The 17,952-nt window shown below is 43.0% G+C and overlaps 1 protein-coding gene across 5 annotated transcripts in view; it reads left to right on the top strand.

Moving 5' to 3' along the window:
• rasal2 (RAS protein activator like 2) overlaps positions 1-17,952 on the top strand; it is a 411,464-nt gene that overhangs the window by 68,885 nt on the left and 324,627 nt on the right. For 2 of the 5 annotated variants that reach the window (XM_041208220.1, XM_041208219.1), the window contains exon 1: positions 12,594-13,267. The exons of 1 other annotated variant lie outside the window; for it this stretch is intronic. In XM_041208220.1, coding sequence (XP_041064154.1) covers positions 12,709-13,267 — 559 coding nt within the window. In that variant the 5' untranslated portion in view covers positions 12,594-12,708. Of the gene's footprint in view, positions 1-12,593; positions 13,268-17,952 lie in introns of those variants that run through there. 2 more of the 5 variants (XM_041208222.1, XM_041208221.1) reach the window with 2 other exon arrangements.

Genomic DNA, 17,952 nt, shown 5'->3' with positions numbered 1-17,952 from the left:
CAGTCTGCATTTGGTCTCTCCAATATGGAGGAAACTGCATTGGGAGCAACAAATGCACTAGACTAAGTTGAGGGAAGTACAGGTGAAATGCTGCTTCACTTGAAATGAGTGTTTGGTTTCAAACTGTGGAGCCTTGAACTACATGGCTCATGTTATTCATTTGGCTGTGGGAGACACCTTTGCATCTCCTTTATTTGAAATTGTCAGAATTGAACATGTCTGGTGGATACAAGCTTGCAGCATTAGAGCATTTGCATGTGCTTTGACAAAAGAGTTAGCTTGCATTGTTTGTGCTACTGAGCAGGGAGTTACCAGGTTCAATCTGTTTGTGCTGCAGCCAAAGCACTCTGCCTTGGTCAAGAAGAATTTTGAAAAATAAAAGCCTTCCCCTGCTTCAGATGACTACCCAGTGACCCAAAGAGTAGGTGGTGCCTGTCTCCTGAGGATAGCATCTCACTGAGTTGTAATTTCTTTCTTATTCCCACTCAGTCGATCTCTCGCCAAGTTAGTTAACCCGCCAACATCTTCACAAAACATGGAATGACACTTTAAGCAGGGTCCAGGAGGCCTGCTGGTGCTATGCTTATAAATCCGTTTCTACCTTTTGGAGAAGAGTGTGAAGGGGAAATCTGGAAGAAAAATAGATTTTTGAAGGGAGACTTGTTTGGTTTGGGCTGTGTTAAACTGAGAATGCAATGTATTCTGTTGATGGGTTACTGTGACCTATAAGTTGCACTGTGTCGACTTGTGCTATTGATATTTTTGGACATTCTGTGGGTGTTGACCTTCAGTTGCCAGAACCCCTGGGGAATTCCAGGCTCCTGTGGACCTGGCATTTTGACAAAATTTCAGCTTGCACATGGTCTTTGTGCTACAGTATGAAATCTACTCAAATGTCGAGTAACTTAATGCACGGTAATCTTAATCCTATGCAACCAAAGTAAAAATTACAAGTGTAAAATAATAATTAACTTTAAGCCCCTTTGTTCATGCTATCTTCCTGTTTCCCAGTCACATGCTATTGTCCTCTTATTTTATTTCTCACTAACACCTATTCACTCAATTAAAACTTTGTAAGCTTGAAATCTGAATCCAACTTGGAATAGGATCTACAGTGGGGGAAAAATAACCTCTGAAGGCCTTATTTCATTCCGCAATTTGAAGTTTGCAATACCATCAGGTCAACATTTGATGGATTTTTTCTTGATCCAGTGCACTGCCATAGCCCTGGCCATGTGAACTTGTCTGGTTGAGTGTGGCTGCAGAGTTAGTGGAACTCTGATTACAGCAGAAGGGCTGCTACGAGACAAACAGTGTGAAGTCGTTGTAGCAGCTTCTGACTGACACAAGAGACCACTGTTGCTTTTCTTAGGTTCTGTAGATGTCACCTTCTGTACCAGGACTTCCAGCATATCTTTCCCTTTCCTTAACTGAGAATTCCCCAGTACTGTGGTTGACAGGGCTTTCAATTTTGTCCATCCCATTTACTGCACTTCTGCTCCTCCCAGAAGCCTCCTATTCCGCACTTTCATTGCAGAAGCCTCCAAATTCAACGGATCATCCTCTGCTATTTCTGCAATTGTTAGCATGATGTCACCATCAAGCACATCTACCCCTTCTCCCCCTAGTCAGCATTCCGAAGGGGTCAGTTTCCCTTCGATACTCTGGTCCACTTATCATTCACTCTCAGTATCCACTTTCCCCCCTTCCCTGCTTCCCTTGGCACCTTCCTATGCAAGGGAAGGAGTTGCAACACCTGCTTTTTAAATTGGAAGGTTGTGGATTCAAGTCTCACTTCAGGATGAGCACGAAAATCAAAACTGACACTCCACTGCAGTTCTGATGGAATGCTTTGTTGTCAGAGGAGCCACCTTTTGGATTAGGTATTGAACCAAGGCACTGTCTGCCTCTCAGGTGAATGTTAACATCCCATGGCACAATTTTGAAACAGAGCATGGGGGTTATCCCCAGTGTCCTGGTCAATATATATCTTTCAGTTAACATCACAAAACTAGATTACTATCCACTGGACAAACCAGCGATCGATTTGATGACAACGAGGCAACAGCAAAGGTTTGAACAGCACTTGTCCAAAATAAAAACAGTAGTGGTTATGACCTGAAATTGGTGACTATATGCAAGCGGGTGGACGCTTATTTCGCTGACTCCATACCTGTTGTGATACATTTATGAGACTAAAGAACTCCTGAAGAAGATTCAAGGAGAAGGAACAGAGGATGATGTTTTTCAAAGTCATTACATTGTTGGTAATTTGATGTACGCAAAAATTGTATTCCACGTTGCCTATATTACAACAGTGACTACACCTCAGAAGTACTTAATTGGCTGTAAAGCATTTTGGCGTACCCTGTGGTTGGGAAAGGCACTATTTAAATGCAAGCTTTTCTTTTTTCTTCCCTCCCACCTTTCAGTGCAGCAAACATTTTTTCCAGTTGAAACACTGATTTACTTGCACTACTTTCAATTTAGTCTAATTGCTGCTCTCAATGAGGTCTTTTTCACAGGGGAGGCCAAATGCAGATAATGATCACTTGCTGAACACCCGTTTAGCCCGCAAGCATGACCCTGAGCTTTCGGTCATCTGTCATTTTGATTCTCTATCCCATTCTAACTCTGAACTTGCCTTTGCCTTTTATTAGAATGATGTTGGAAGCCAATTTCAGCATGAACAACAGCACTTTATATTTCTATCAGGCCCTTTGCAGCCTTTGGACTTAATATTGAGTTCACCAATTTCAGGTCATAACCACTACTGTTTTTATTTTGGACAAGTGCTGTTCAAACCTTTGCTGTTGCCATTTTCAGCTCCTTTAGACCCATCTCTTGTTTCTCCACCTGCCCCATTACCATTTTGTCTTGTCCCATCATTCCTTTTGTCATTTAATCTTTCCTGACTTACCCCCTATCACAGACCTTCCCCTTTGTTCTTCCTTCCAGTACCCTCACCCCATCCTTTCTCTGCCTTTGTATCAGCTTAAAATCTGTTGTATCTCAGTTCTGATCAAAGGTCAACAATCTGAAGCATAAAATCTGTTTCTCTCTCTTCACAAATACTGCTTAACCTGCTAAGTGTTTCCAGCATTTTCTGTTTATGTAACTGCTTTTCTTACGTTTAAATGAAAAAGGAAAACTGATCTTGACTGTACAGTGAGTTGTGTAATCGATAGATAGTAATCCACTGGGCAAAGATTTCCTAAAGTATCAAACATGCAATTGAAGGGCAGAGTGAGGATGTGACTCCTTGAAGGCACGTATAAGGAGTTGCTTTTGTGATAGTGAACTTCTGGGCAGCACAAAGTAAACAGGAAGTGGTGTGGTGGGACCTCTTTGTTCAGCAAGACAGCAATTATGGCCACTAAAACCCAGGAGCTGGTACATTGTGTTTTCAATTGGAAGATTAACCTAAAGTCTGTGTGCTGCACATGATTTATCCATTCAGACAAATGAATGTATAAATATAACCTAAGACAGAACAACTCCAAAATGTTTCATGTTATTCGAAGCACTTCCTGTATGTGTTCCATGTTTTCACATAACTCCTGTGGCAGGTGTATTTTTAGTAGCTGTTTTGTCAGACTGGCTACTGCCACAGGAAGTGGCTGAATTGGGAAACAGATGGCAGCTGTGATACAAGAGTAAACGATCAAGGCATGTGTTGTGTTTTTGTCTTCCTTTCTCCTACCTCCCTCACAATCAAATCCATTAATAACTTAACCCTAAACCTTATGTTTACTATAACTGTAATGACATCTGTAAGTTTTACAACAGAGGAGGTGGCTTTGTTTGGAAGTTTAGCTGTATACTGAAAATTGAATTTTCAGATCAAAAAAAATTCTACAGGCTTCTCTTCATGTGTGAAGTTGCCGGTTAATTTGTGGAGAGGAGCCAGTTGACTGGAAGGAGGAAAGGTGCTCTCACTTATAAAGTTGCTTAAGCTCACTTTCAATGGGGTGTATTCAGACAAAAATGTTCATAAAATTACTAAATGCAACAACTCAAGCATTGCTTCCATGTGAGAGCCACCTTAATAATCAAACTCTTCTTGATGTTGTGATTGGGTGGGCGGGTGGCGTAAAGGCAGGCCTGTTCCCATTCAGTAGGAAGAGGTGACCAAGCATTTGGAAGGCCACCTTTGAGAATCAAGGCAAAAGGGTAAAGAGGAAATACTGTTGAACTAAAGGCAACAGGAACTGTATGTCTGGTGTGCTCAGGGGAACCAAAACTTGTTTTTATCATTCTAAGGTAAAACTGCTCACCAGTTTTCAAGAATATAATAGCAATGTATTGAGAAAAGTTCAAGCCCAATATTAAAAAGGGTTCTTTGAAGGTACTGTATTTGAGTAGCAGAGTATGTGTTTGTATTTGGAATTGCCTACATGGCAAGTTTCTTTTTCTTGGTAAATTTGGAAAAAGCATGGATTAGAGCAAGCCAGCTGACTTCACCAACGGAGTGAAGAAAAACAAACTTGGAGATATGTCACACTGAGTATAGCTGTAGCTTTTGACTGCGAATAAGTCAGATGCCAGCCCCTCAGAGAATAAATATTTTCTAAAATGCAGCATTTTTTTGAAACCTAGTGACCAGTTGAGGTCATTATAGACAGAAGAAGTGACATATTAGCTGCAATGCAAACAGATTGGAAGCAGCGGGGCCATGGCCCCTGTGATGCTGCTGTCAGCTCCAGTTTTGCTACAGCCACGGTTTAACAGTTTGGAACCAGCAGGCAAGAGGCAACCCATGGAGCTTTTGTATTGAGAATGGTATTCAGTGGTCTACTGTCGTTCAACCAGAGTAGCGCAACACTTCTATAAATATTTTATTGCAGGGAGCTTGGAGTAATGTATCTTGTATGGTTGCAGGTTGAGAGGCAACTGTGGACTTGACAGCACTGTTGGTTCATGAATATCGAACGTTGTGCCTTTAGGCCAACCCATTGAAGAATCAGCTAGTGCTTGAAAGAGTGTGCCATTTACTGCTCATTGCAAAACTGTGCACTTCCCTTCAAAGCACCCAATCTGAGGTTACTACAGGAATAGTAAGTGTTGTTTTGGGAACATTGCAAAAGATGCAGTGCAAAATTATGAGCAATGATACTAAGATGAGGGGCTGTGGTTAAGACAGAAATGCTAATTACGTTCAGCAGAGCAGAAGAAGAAGAGATAGTCTAAGAAAAGAGTTGCAAGTTTTTGAAGGGTTTGAGAGAAGTGAATGAATTGCTAATGAAACATAAATTTAGTGTTAGTGCTAAAAGCAGAATTTTGGAAGAACATTGTTCATTATTGGTGCGCATAATGCATTACAGTAAGTAGTTAGCAAAGTCTAGTCAATTATGACATGTTAGAAGGAATTAAGTGGGCACAAAAAAATTATGAGTAAGGAGAAGAGTAGGGAAATAGGATTAGATTAGGTAACTGCACTCATGCAGGCAAAGTGGATCAAATGCTGAAATGTGATTGTGATCTTGCAGAGCATCCCTGTGGCATCCACATAAAAATAGAATATATTAAGTCTATGGATGGTCAACTCATTTTGGGATTTAAAACAATCTCCACAAAGGATTCTTTGGGCAATGTATTTTGATCATTGAAGAGCCATCTTTTGAAAGGTGACCTGTGAAGCTGTTTTTTTATATACAAGTCTAGTAAATGTGAAAAAAAAATTGATTGCTTTGTAGTTTGTCTTAACAGGTAATAGAAACAACAGTAATAAGAACAGAAAATGCGGGAACTACTCAGCAGAACAGGCAGTATCTGTGAGAAGGGGACCATTTGTTAGAAGTAGTCAACAGCAGTATTTGACGATAGAGGTGCAGCAGAGTTTAATGAGTACATTGTAGATTTTCATTGTCCTCATGAAGGCTGTTCGTTTTTGCCCAAGAATAGAATACAGATTGCACAGTCATTATTTCTGAGATCAGAGCCCTTTTCCCAATTCTGCATCTATTTGTTTTTAGCACAGTGGGTTGACGGAAGCAAGAAAGAATGAAAATCTGCATGAGTGCAGTTACCTAATTAATTGAATTGAAAAAATAAATCATATATATCGCCATTTATGACCACAGGACATTCCAAAGCACTCTACAGCCAGTGAAGTACTTTTGAAGTGTCGTTGGACTTGAGGCAGCCAAAATAGTGCAAAATAGTGATATTTTCCATCCACTCGGTAGGGCAGACTTGGTTTAATGTCTCATCCGAATGATGGTACTTCCAACAGCACAGCACTCCCAGGTATTGCACTGGAATGTCAGCTTTGATTTTTGTGCTCAAATACAGGATTTATGGGGGCTTAGGGCTTTCAGAATGATCATAGTGTCTTATAATAACTAGCCTCTTTAAAGATGTAATTCGTGTTACTGTGACTTCTAGATTTTGAGAGTGTCATTAGCTATTGGCTGGCAAAACTGACTTTGGTTCTGAAATCGAAAAAACAAAAATGCTACAAATACTCATGGGAAAAAGGCAGGAAAGTGGAGTTGAGGATTATCAGATCAGCCTTGATCTCATTGAATGGCAGAGCAGACTTGATGGGCCAATTGGCCTACTTCTGCTCCTATGTCTTATGGTCTTTCTCAACAAGTCAGACAGCATTTGTGGAGAGAGTTCTTTCATCAGAACTGGATAAAGCCGGAAATGTAACAGGTTTTGAACGAGCACAAGGGTTGAGAAAGTGGAGGGAGTGTTGGGGATAGAAAGAAGAACAAATAGGAAAGTTTAAGATAGGATGGAAACAGGAGAGATTAAATGATGAAATGGACAATTGTGCAAGGAGAAGAGTAAGAACAGCTGCTGTTCAAGAAAATGGGGGTAGAGGTTATGATTTGAAATAGTTTTTTTATTTACAGGGTATGGGCATTGCTGGCGAGGCCAGCTTTTATTGCTCATCCCTAATTGCCCTTGAGAAGGTGGTGATGAGCTGCCTTCTTGAACTGCTGCAGTCCATGTTGTATAGGTACACCCACAGTGCTGTTAGGGAGGGAGTACCAGGATTTTGACCAAGCGACAGTGAAGGAATGGCGATATATTTCTAAGTCAGGATGGTGAGTGGCTTAGAGGGGAACTTCCATGTGATGGTGTTCTCATGCATTTGCTGCCCTTGTCCATCTGGATGGTAGTGATTGCTGATTTGGAAGGTGCTGCCGAAGGAGCCTTGGTGAGTTTCTGCAGTGCATCTTGTAGATGGTACACACTGCTGCTACTGTGTATCGGCAGTGGAGGGAGTGAGTGTTTGTCAATATGGTGCCATTCAAACAGGCTACTTTGTCCTGGATGGTGTCAAGTTTCTTAAGTGTTGTTGGAGCTGCACTCATCCAGGCAAGTGCAGAGTATTCCGTCACACTCCTGACTTGTGTCTTGTAGATTGTGGACAGGCTTTGAGGAGTCAGGAAGCGAGTTACTCGCCACAGGATTGCTAGCCTCTGACCTGCTTTTGTAGCCACAGTACTTACATGACTAGTCGAGTCTAGTTTCTGGTCAATGGTAACCCCCAGGATGTTATTAGTGGGAGATTCAGCCATGGTAATGTCATTGAATGTCAAAGGGCAACGGTTAGATTCTCTGTTGTTGGAGATCATCATTGCTTGGCACTTTTGTGGCTTGAATGTTACTTGCCACTTGTCAGCCCAAGCCTGGATATTGTCCAGGTCTTGCTGCATTGGGCATGGACTGCTTCAGTATCTAAGGAGTCACAAATGGTGCTGAACATTGTGCAATCATCAGTGAACATCCCCACTTCCACCCTTAAGATGGAAGGAAGGTCATTGATAGAGATGGTTGTTCCTAGGACACGACCCTGAGGAACTCCTGCAGCAATGTCTTGGAACTGAGATGATTAACCTCCAACAACCACAATCATCTTCCTTTGTGATCGGTATAACTCCAATCAGCTGAGTGTTTTCCCCCTGATTCCTGTTGACTCTGGTTTTGCTAGGGCTCCTTGATGCCATACTCAGTCAAATGCTGCCTTGATGTCAAGGTCAGTCACACTCACCTCACCTCTGGAGTTCAGCTCTATTGTCCATGTTTGAACCAAGGCTGTAATGAGGTCAGGAGTTTAGTGACCCTGGCAGAACCCAAGCTGAACGTCAGTTGGCAGGTTATTGCCAAGCAAGCGCCGCATGATAGCACTGTTGATGACATATCAATCACTTCACTGATGATTGAGAGTAGACTAATAGGGTGGTAATTGGCAGGGTTGGATTTGTTCTGCTTTTTACGTACAAGACATATCTTGGCAATTTTCCATGTAGCCGGGTAGATGCCAATGTTGTAACTGTGCTGGAATAGCTTGGCTAGGGATACAGCAAATTCTGGAGCACAAGTCTTCAGTACTTTTTCCGGAATATTGTCAGGGCCCATAGCCTTGGCAATATCCAGTGCCCTCTGCTGTTTCTTAATACCATGTAAAGTGAATTGAATTGGCTGAAGACTGGCTTCTGTGCTGCTGCGGACTCCGGAGAAGGCTGAGATGGATCATCCACCCAGTACTTCTGGCTGAAGGTTGCAGCAAATGCTTCAGTCTTATCTTTTGCACTGATGTGCTGGACTCCTCCTTCATTGAGGATGAGGATATTTATGGAGTCTCCTCCTCCAATGAGTTGTTTAATTGTCCACCACCATTTATGACTGGATGTGGCAGGACTGCAGAGCTTGGATCTGATCCTGTGGTTGTGGAATTGTTTAGTTCTGTCTCTCAGTTGCTGCTTATGCAATTAAGTCCTGTGACATAGCTTCACCAGTTTGCTACCTCATCTTTACATGTGCCTGGTGCTGCTTCTGGCATGCACTCTTCATTGAACCAGGGCTGATCCACTGGCTTCATGGTAATGGCAGAGTGGGGGATATGCGTGCCATGAGCTTACAGATTGTGGTTGAGTACCATTCTGCTGCTGGTGATGGCCCACAGCGCCTCACAGATGCCCAGTTTTAAGTTGCTAGATCCATTCGAAATCTTTCCCATTGAGTATGGTGGTCGTGCCACACAATATGATGGAGGGTGTCCTCGGTGAGGTTAGGATTCTTGTTCTCTTTAGTCAAGGAGTCATTTTAACAAATGACCATATGGAGGACATTGGGATTAGAACCTAGTTGTGATTTGGGAGCTAAGCGTATGCGGATGGGGAAGAAAAGCCAATACTTCTCATTGGTGTGCACCTATATCAACAAGTAAGAGGAGTACGAGCCTGCAACACAGATCCACTAGGAAGGGCAATGTTAATTATTCCTCTGCCATTAAAAAATTCAGTTACAGCAGTTGCTTGCAGCAGAGTGCAGGTTTTGCATTACAGTCAAGCCAGTCATAAGTAAAAACAAAAACAGAATTACCTGGAAAAACTCAGCAGGTCTGGCAGCATCGGCGGAGAAGAAAAGAGTTGACGTTTCGAGTCCTCATGACCCTTCGACAGAACTTGAGTTCGAGTCCAAGAAAGAGTTGAAATATAAGCTGGTTTAAGGTGTGTGGGGGGGGGCGGAGAGAGAGAGAGAGAGAGGTGGAGGGGGGGGGGGTGTAGTTGTAGGGCCATTCTAATCTCTCTCTCTGAACTTACTGCACTCCATTCTCTCAGGTCCAACCCTGACATTGTCATCAAACCCGCTGACAAGGGTGGTGCTGTTGTTGTCTGGCGCACTGACCTCTACCTCGCGGAGGCTGAGCGTCAACTCGCAGACACTTCCTCCTACCTCTCCCTGGACCATGACCCCACCACTGAACATCAAGCCATTGTTTCCAGGACTGTCACTGACCTCATCTCCTCTGGGGATCTTCCTCCCACAGCTTCCAACCTGATAGTCGCCCAACCTCGGACGGCCTGCTTCTATCTCCTACCCAAAATCCACAAACAGAACTGCCCCGGTAGACCGATCGTCTCAGCTAGCTCCTGCCCCACAGAACTCATTTCTCGTTATCTTGACTCCCTACTCTCTCTAATAAATAAAAAGCTCCCCCCCCCGCCCCCCCGCCCCCCCCCACACACACACACACACACACACACACACACACGCACACACACCTTAAACCAGCTTATATTTCAACTCTTTCTTGGACTCGAACTCAAGTTCTGTCGAAGGGTCATGAGGACTCGAAACGTCAACTCTTTTCTTCTCCGCCGATGCTGCCAGACCTGCTGAGTTTTTCCAGGTAATTCTGTTTTTGTTTTGGATTTCCAGCATCCGCAGTATTTTTGTTTTTATCCCAGTCATAAGTAATTCAGAATAAATCTTATTTTCTTGTTAATTTACCCTTTTTTACCATCAGTTGTGAATATGTTACGGTTTCTGGTGTGCAGTCCCAGATGTACTGCAATCTTTGATGCTTGACCCCAGACTGAGTGGTGATAGACTAACATGGGAGACATGACAACTGAGCCTGATCCTCATTTGGAGCAAAAGATCATAGGAGCAGGAGCAGCTATTCAGCCTGTCAAGCCTGCTCTGCCATTCAATACGCTCATGGCTGATCATCCGCTTCAAAGCCTTTTCCCCACATTCGCCCCATATTCGTTTATGTCATTGGTATTTAGAAATCTGTCAATCTCTGCTTTAAACATAAGTAATGACTGAACTTCCACTGCCCTCTGGGATAGAGAATTCCAGAGATTCACAACCGTCTGAGCAAAAAAATTTCTCCTCATCTCGGTCCAAAGTGGCCTCCCCTTTATTTTGAAATTGTGTCCCCTGGTTTTAGACTCCCCAACCAGGGGGGAACCATCTTACCTGCAGCTATCCTGTCTATCCCTCTAAGTATTTTGTAGGTTTCAATAAGATCAGCTCTCATTCTTCAAAACTCTAGCAAATACAGGCCCAGTGTCCCCAATCTCTCTTGATAGGACAGTCCCATCACCCCAGGAACAAGTCTGCTGACCCTTTGTTGCACACCCTCTATGGTAACAATATCCTTCCTAAGGCAAGGGGACCAAAATGGCGCACACTATTCAAGGTGCGATCCAACCAAGGATCTATACAATTGAAGCATGAATTGAAATAACCATATTTGGTATTTGTACATTTGACCTTTCCAGGAGAGTTCACTGGATAACTTTCAGCACAGGATCCTTGATTGATTCCGCCGCTTCCCCATGCCAACCTCTCGCCAGCTGCAGGCTGCTGGGCCCAGTGCAGCCACTAAAGATTTGCTGGTCAAAACAGAAAATAAGAATTAGACCTTGCATCTTCTGGCCTGTATGACTCAATGCCAGATTTAGCAGTGTTGATACTTGTTTGTTTGTTTGAGCAACCTGGGAGGGAGGCTTCAAGATCACTTCAAAAGTTTGGCACTTGTGCAGTTTAGTTCTCTCTCGATTCTTTTTTAACAAATAGTTTTTAGCAAAAGCTAATTTGCACACCAGTAAATTTTTGAGAAAGCTATTTGCACATTTCTTCCATTTTTTAAAACTGTTTCCTTTCATCCTCTGTAAAAGGTAGTTGTGGAATATTTTGCCCAAGTCACCATTGTTTACATGTGGCCCAATTAGTGAGTAGAATAATTGAATACACACCTGGGACCATTTGGCCTCAATGAATTGGCAGTGCCATTACCTTGTGTAACTCTTTCGAGTACAAACACGTTTCTATCTGTTCCTACTCAGATGAAATTACATTGTTTCATAATTTGCCATGGTGAGATTTGAACTCTTGATGTAATGTTACAAAGTCTCCTGTCAGGTACAGCTATGTAACTCTTTCAAGTACAAGCCCGTTTCCATCTGTTTCAGATGAAGTTATATTGTTTCATAGCTTGCCATTGTGAGATTTGAACTCTTGATCTTGGGGTTACAAGCCCAGTACCATAACCACTTGGCTATCATACCAGAACTTATTACCTCGTGTAAGCAGGCTATGAGGAAGCCTTTTCAACTATCACAGTTCTACTCTTGCAGCAACAAAGTTCTAATAACAGAGGTAGACAATTGAAATGGATCTGCAGCCAACCATGAAGTATCTCATGAAGTTTGAGCACCTCATATGGAATGGACGAAATTCTTTTTTTGCTTATATTTGGGAATTATCTGATAGATTTGACTAAATTTGTTGTACAAAGAGAAAGGTGATACTGAAATTTAACTATCCTTCCTAATCCATGAGTTGTGACCTCGAAAAGTTTAGTTGCTTAAATCCACACAAGGATTTGTTTCAAGAGTGAATATTTCTTTGTTTTGCTAAAATGGCAATTAAATTCATTCGGAGTGATAAGTCTCAACGTGCTGCTCACATTCTTACTATTTATTCCAACTAAGTAACATTTCAGTACTGTGATCATTGGAGGTCGTCCTGTTTGGTTTAGTGCTGATATTTACTCGGCTCTGTTTTTCCTGACTCTTTCAAGACACTAGTGTAAATAGCCATTTTTATCTTCAGAATATTCTTGTCACAGTGGTTGCCTGTAAAGCTAAATGAGAAATGTTCTTCTGAATTTTGGGGGAAATTTGTTTTATGAAATGCAGACTTTCAGCTGATCAATTTAGATCTGAAGCTGTGGTTGTCTGTGAAATGTTCAGCCAACTTCCTTTCTTATTATAATACGACATCAAGAAGAGGCTCAATAGGAAGTGGTTGTGACGTGTCTATGTGCATCTTGACACGGAAATTCGAAGCTGTTTTAGTATGCTGTGACTTTTTAGTTTGGTGCGTTATGTTAAATGCACTGTTTGTATTTGACTTTGAGAGGGGAAGACTCAGGTTTTACAAATTTGAAAGATGAGTACGTTGAAAAAACAAGAGTCCTCCTCTCGGGGTGATTACAGGAGATCCCTCTCGGACCCAGCTCACAGTGGCAGGAATCCCACCAGTCTGAATGCTTACCAGTGGCGCACACCCTCAAAATGGAAAATATACAAGCGGGTCCACTCGGAGCCTTTCAAACCAACAAATGCTTATAAATGGCACTCAGCCTCAAATTTTTCATGGAACGTTAGCAAGAGGATTTTTTCTGACATGAATAACACCAGGTCAGAAGACCAGGATCAGCCAAGACAGGCAAAGCACAACCTTAAATGCACTGGATCAGATGTTGTCCCAGAGCAGCACCCTGCCCAGGTGATGCAAGCAAATACCAAATTGGCAACAATCCCTTACCATCGATCCATCTCTGAACCTGGCTGTTCTTCACACATAGCAAAACCACCTTTGAGACAAGCTCACTCAGATGCTGAACAGAGAAATGATTTTATACGTGGCTTCTTCACTACAGTATCGAATCGGCTTTCAAGGTTTTTGAGGTATAAAGAAGAGCCAGATGTGGATTCAGTGCATGAAGGTAATACATTACAGACAATGTTTGACTGCTTCAGATGGATCTTGATGTATTGGAGGATTGGAGTCATGGCAAAATCATGTTTAACTTGGTAAAGTGCAGTATCATGGATGTGGGTAAGGAGAATGCTGAACGTACATGCACCCTTGAGGAGAATGAAAGCAGGAGAAACAAAGAAATCTGGAAGGTCGAGAGCATATACCTTGAAAGGCTTGAGCAATTGCTAGAGAAAATGGGGTGTTTTGGTGTAATTTTGGGTCAATTGACTCTACCACTAAGCATATGATATTGTCCTTGGGCCTCAGTTTAGAACAGTGTTCACTTTTGGTCTCCTCACCTGGTAGATGATGTTGAGGCTTCAGAAAGGGTGCAGAGTTGGGCCATACGATGAATTCCCAGCTTGAAGCCTTTTTGTCATCAAGATAGGTTAAAAGAGCTGGGACTGATACTTGAAAGAAGTGTAAACTTTGGGGTGAATTGAGGTTTATAAGATGATTAAGGGAATGGATTGTTTTGTTCCATTTAAATAGGTTAGGGTGAACCATGGCTCACAATTTTAAGTTGTGTAAGGTGAGATCCAGGTTAGAAGTCAGGAGCTGCATCTTTTCTCAAAAATAAAGTGGTCGTCCGAAACAGGTTGCTACCTTGTGCAGTGGACACTGAATTCCTTCAAGCGAGGCCTAGATCTGTTTCTGGCTGGGGTGAAGATCACCTTGTATCAAAGCTAGGTACTACATAGAATTGTCTGGGCCAGAGTGTTTCCAAGAATCCTGATTATTAGAGAAGCATTTCCTAGGTTTCCGTCCCTCCCCAGCCCTGAGTTGGTTTGGATTTTTGTTTGGTTTTCTGTTTCTCCCAGGAGATAGTCATTTGGGGTGAGGTGGTAAGGATACATATGATATACAAGGTATTACAATTGTATGGGACAGGCTGCATGAACCAGATAGTTTGTGTATATTTGTATTGTAAGAGGAGTTTTGGGAGTTTTAGTATGAAAAGCATATCATTAAGGGTTACTGAGCAGTTCTTTTTTGTCTTCGCCCAAAAAGATTTATTTAACTACTGGAATTTACTCAGTGCAATTAGTTATCATGCTGGTCAAAAAAGCATGATTGGAAGCCATGTTTGGGAAACATCATTGTTTAATTGAGGAATTTTCAGCTGGAGACTATTTTGTATAAGAGGAAGTGTTTTTTTATTCATTCACGGGTTGTAAGGCTTCACTGGCTGGGCCAGCATTTATTGTCCATCCCCAGTTGCCCTTGAGAAGGTGATGGTCCGCTGCAGTCCATGTGGTGGAGGTATACCCTCACAGTGTTGTTAAGGAGGGAGTTCCAGGATTTTGACCTAGCAACAGTGAAGAAACGGCGATATATTTCCAAGTTGGGATGACCTGGGGAACCTCCAGGTGGTGGTGTTCCCATCTATTTGCTGCCCTTGTCCTTCTAGATGGTAGCGGTTGTGAGTTTGGAAGGTGCTGTATAAGGAGCCTTGGTACACACTGCAGCTACTGTGCGTCGGTGGTGGAGGGAGTGAGTGTTTGTCGATGTGGTGCCAGTCAAGTGAACTGCTTTGTCCTGGATGTTTCTTCAGTGTTGTGGGAGCTGTGCTCAACCTGGAAAGTGGGGATTCCTGACTTGTGCCTTGTAGGTGGTGGACAGTCAGCATGGTTTTGTAAAGGGGAGGTCACGTCTAACCAATTTGATTGAATTTTTCCGAAGAGGTGACCAGGTGTGTAGATGAGGGCAATGCATTTGACATAGTCTGCTTGGACTTCAGCAAGACTTTTGACATGGGAGACTGATAACGAAGGATCCAAGACAATTTGGCAAATTGGATCCAGAATTGGCTGAGTGGTAGGAAGCAGAGGGTGATGGTCGAGGGGTGTTTTATGTCTATGTCCAGTGGGGCTCCACAGGGATTGGTGTTAGGTCCTTTGCTGTTTGTGGTATATATAAATGATTTAGACTTGAATGTAGAAGGGCTGATCAGTAAGTTTGTGGATGATACAAAAATTGGTGGCGTGATAAATACTGAGGAGGATAGCCTTAGATTACAGGAGGATATAGACAGGCTGATCAGTGGCAAATGGAATTTAATCCGAATAAGTGTGAGATAATGCACTTGGGCAGGACAAACAAGGCATGGGAATACACGATGAACAGTCAGACCCTGGGAAGTACCGAGGATCAGCGGGACCTTGGTGTGCATGTCCACTGGACCCTTAAGGTAGCGGGACAGCTAGATAAGGTGGTAAAGAAGGCACATGGGATACTTGCCTTTATTAGCTGAGGCATAGAATATAAGAGCAGGAAGGTTATGCTGGGAATATTGCGTGCAATTCTGGAATCCGCATTATAGGAAGGATGTGATTGCACTCGAGAGAGAGAGTGCAGAGGAGATTTACTAGGATGTTGCCTGGGCTGGAGAGTTTTAGTTATGAGGAGAGATTGGATAGATTGGGTTAAAAACAAAAAACTGCGGATGCTGGAAATCCAAAACAAAAACAGAAATACTTGGAAAAACTCAGCAGGTCTAGCAGCATTGGTGGAGAAGAGCACAATTGACTTTTCTAGTCCTCATGACCCTTCAACAGAGCTAAGTAGGATTAGGAAAGGAGTGAAATATAAGCTGGTTTGGTGGTGGTGGTGGTTTGCGGGGGGGGTGGGGGCGGTCGTTGTTGGGGCAAGCAAGCAGTGATAGGAGGAGATAACCAAAAGATGTCACAGACAAAAGAACAAAGAGGTGTTGAAGGTGGTGATATTATCTAAAAGAATGTGCTAATTAAAAGTGGAGAGCAGGACAAGCAAGGTAGCTCTAGTGGGGGTGGGGTGAAATAAATGTTGGGTGGAATACATTTAAAAATAATGGAAATAGGTGGGAAAAGAAAAATCTATATAAATTATTGGAAAAAACAAAAGAGAGGAGGAAGAAACGGAAAGGGGGTGGGGATGGAGTTCAAGATCTAAAGTTGTTGAACTCAATATTCAGTCCGGAAGGCTGTAAAGTGCCTAGTCGGAAGTTGAGGTGCTGTTCCTCCAGTTTGCGTTGAGCTTCACTGGAACAATGCAGCAAGCCTCTGACAACTTACGTCACATCAACAATTTCCAGTTCCCTGGCCCCAACCGCCGCCTCTTCACCATGGACGTCCAATCCCTCTACACCTCCATCCCCTACTGGGATGGTCTGAGGGCTCTCAGCTTCTTCCTCGAACAGAGGCCCGATTAGGCACTTTACAGCCTTCCGGACTGAATATTGAATTCAACAACTTTAGATCTTGAACTCCCTCCTTCATCCCCACCCCCTTTCCGTTTCTTCACCCTCCCTTTTGTTTTTTTCCAATAATTTATATAGATTTTTCTTTTCCCACCTATTTCCATTATTTTTAAATCTATACCTTTTATGCCCTGTTAGTCTTATTTCACCCCACCCCCCCCCCCCACTAGACCCATCTGTACCTTGCTTGTCCTGCTCTCCATTCTTAATTAGCACATTCTTTTAGATAATATCACCACCTTCAACACCTCTTTGTTCTTTTGTCTGTGACATCTTTTGGTTTTCTCCTTCTATCACTGCTTGCTTGTCCCAACAACCGCACCACCCCCCCTCCCTTTGCCCATCAACCAGCTTATATTTCACTCCTTTCCTATTTCTACTTAGTTCTGTTGAAGGGTCATGAGGACTCGAAACGTCAACTTTGCTTTTCTCCTCCGATGCTGCCAGACCTGCTGAGTTTTTCCAGACATTTCTGTTTTTGTTTTGGATAGACTGTGGTTATTTTCCCTGGAGCAGAGGAGATTGAGGGAGAACATGATTGAAGTGTATAAAATTGAGGGGCATAGATAGGGTAGACAGGAAGGAACTTTTCCCCTTAGTGGATGGATCAATAACCAGGGGGCATAGATTTAAGGTAAGGGTCAGGAGGTTTAGAGGGGGATGTGAGGAAGAACTTGTTCACCCAGAGGGTGGTGGGAATCTGGAACTCACTGCCTGAAAGGGTGGTAGAGGCAGAAGCCCTCATAACATTTAAGAAGTATTTGGATGTGCACTTGCAATGCCGTAGCATACAAGGCTATGGGCCTAGTGCTGGAAAATGGGATTAGAATAGTTAGGTACTTGTTTGACTGGCACAGACTCAATGGGCTGAAGGGCCTTTTTCTGTGCTGTAGACCTCTATGACAGGCTTTGGGGAGTCAGGAGATGAGTTACTTGTTGCAGGATTCCTAGCATATGACCTCTTTGTAGCCACAGTATCCATATAGCTAGTCCAGTTCAGTTTCTGGTCAATGGTAACCCCCCAGGCTGTTGATAGTGGGGGATTCAGTGATGGTAATGCCATTGAACATCAAGGGGGCGATGGTTAGATTCTCTCTTGTTGGAGATGATCATTGCCTGGCCCTTGTGTGGTGCAAATGTTACTTGCCACTTGTCAGTCCAAGCCTGGATATTGTCCAGGTCTTGCTGCATTTGGACATGTACTGCTTCAGTATCTAAGGAATCACAAATGGTGCTGAACATTGTGCAACGATCAGCAAACATCCCTAGTTCTGGCCTTATGATGGAAGGAAGGCCATTGATGAAGTAGTTGAAGATGGTTGGACCGAGGACACTACCCTGAGGAATTCATGCAGTGATGTCCTGGAACGGAGATAACTGACCAACAACCACACCCATCTTTCTTTGTGCTT

The sequence above is a fragment of the Carcharodon carcharias genome, chromosome 16, assembly GCF_017639515.1.
Source record: "Carcharodon carcharias isolate sCarCar2 chromosome 16, sCarCar2.pri, whole genome shotgun sequence".
NCBI lineage: Eukaryota > Metazoa > Chordata > Chondrichthyes > Lamniformes > Lamnidae > Carcharodon > Carcharodon carcharias.
Note: the sequence above shows the minus strand (reverse complement) of the source record. Positions and strands in the feature narration are given on the sequence as shown.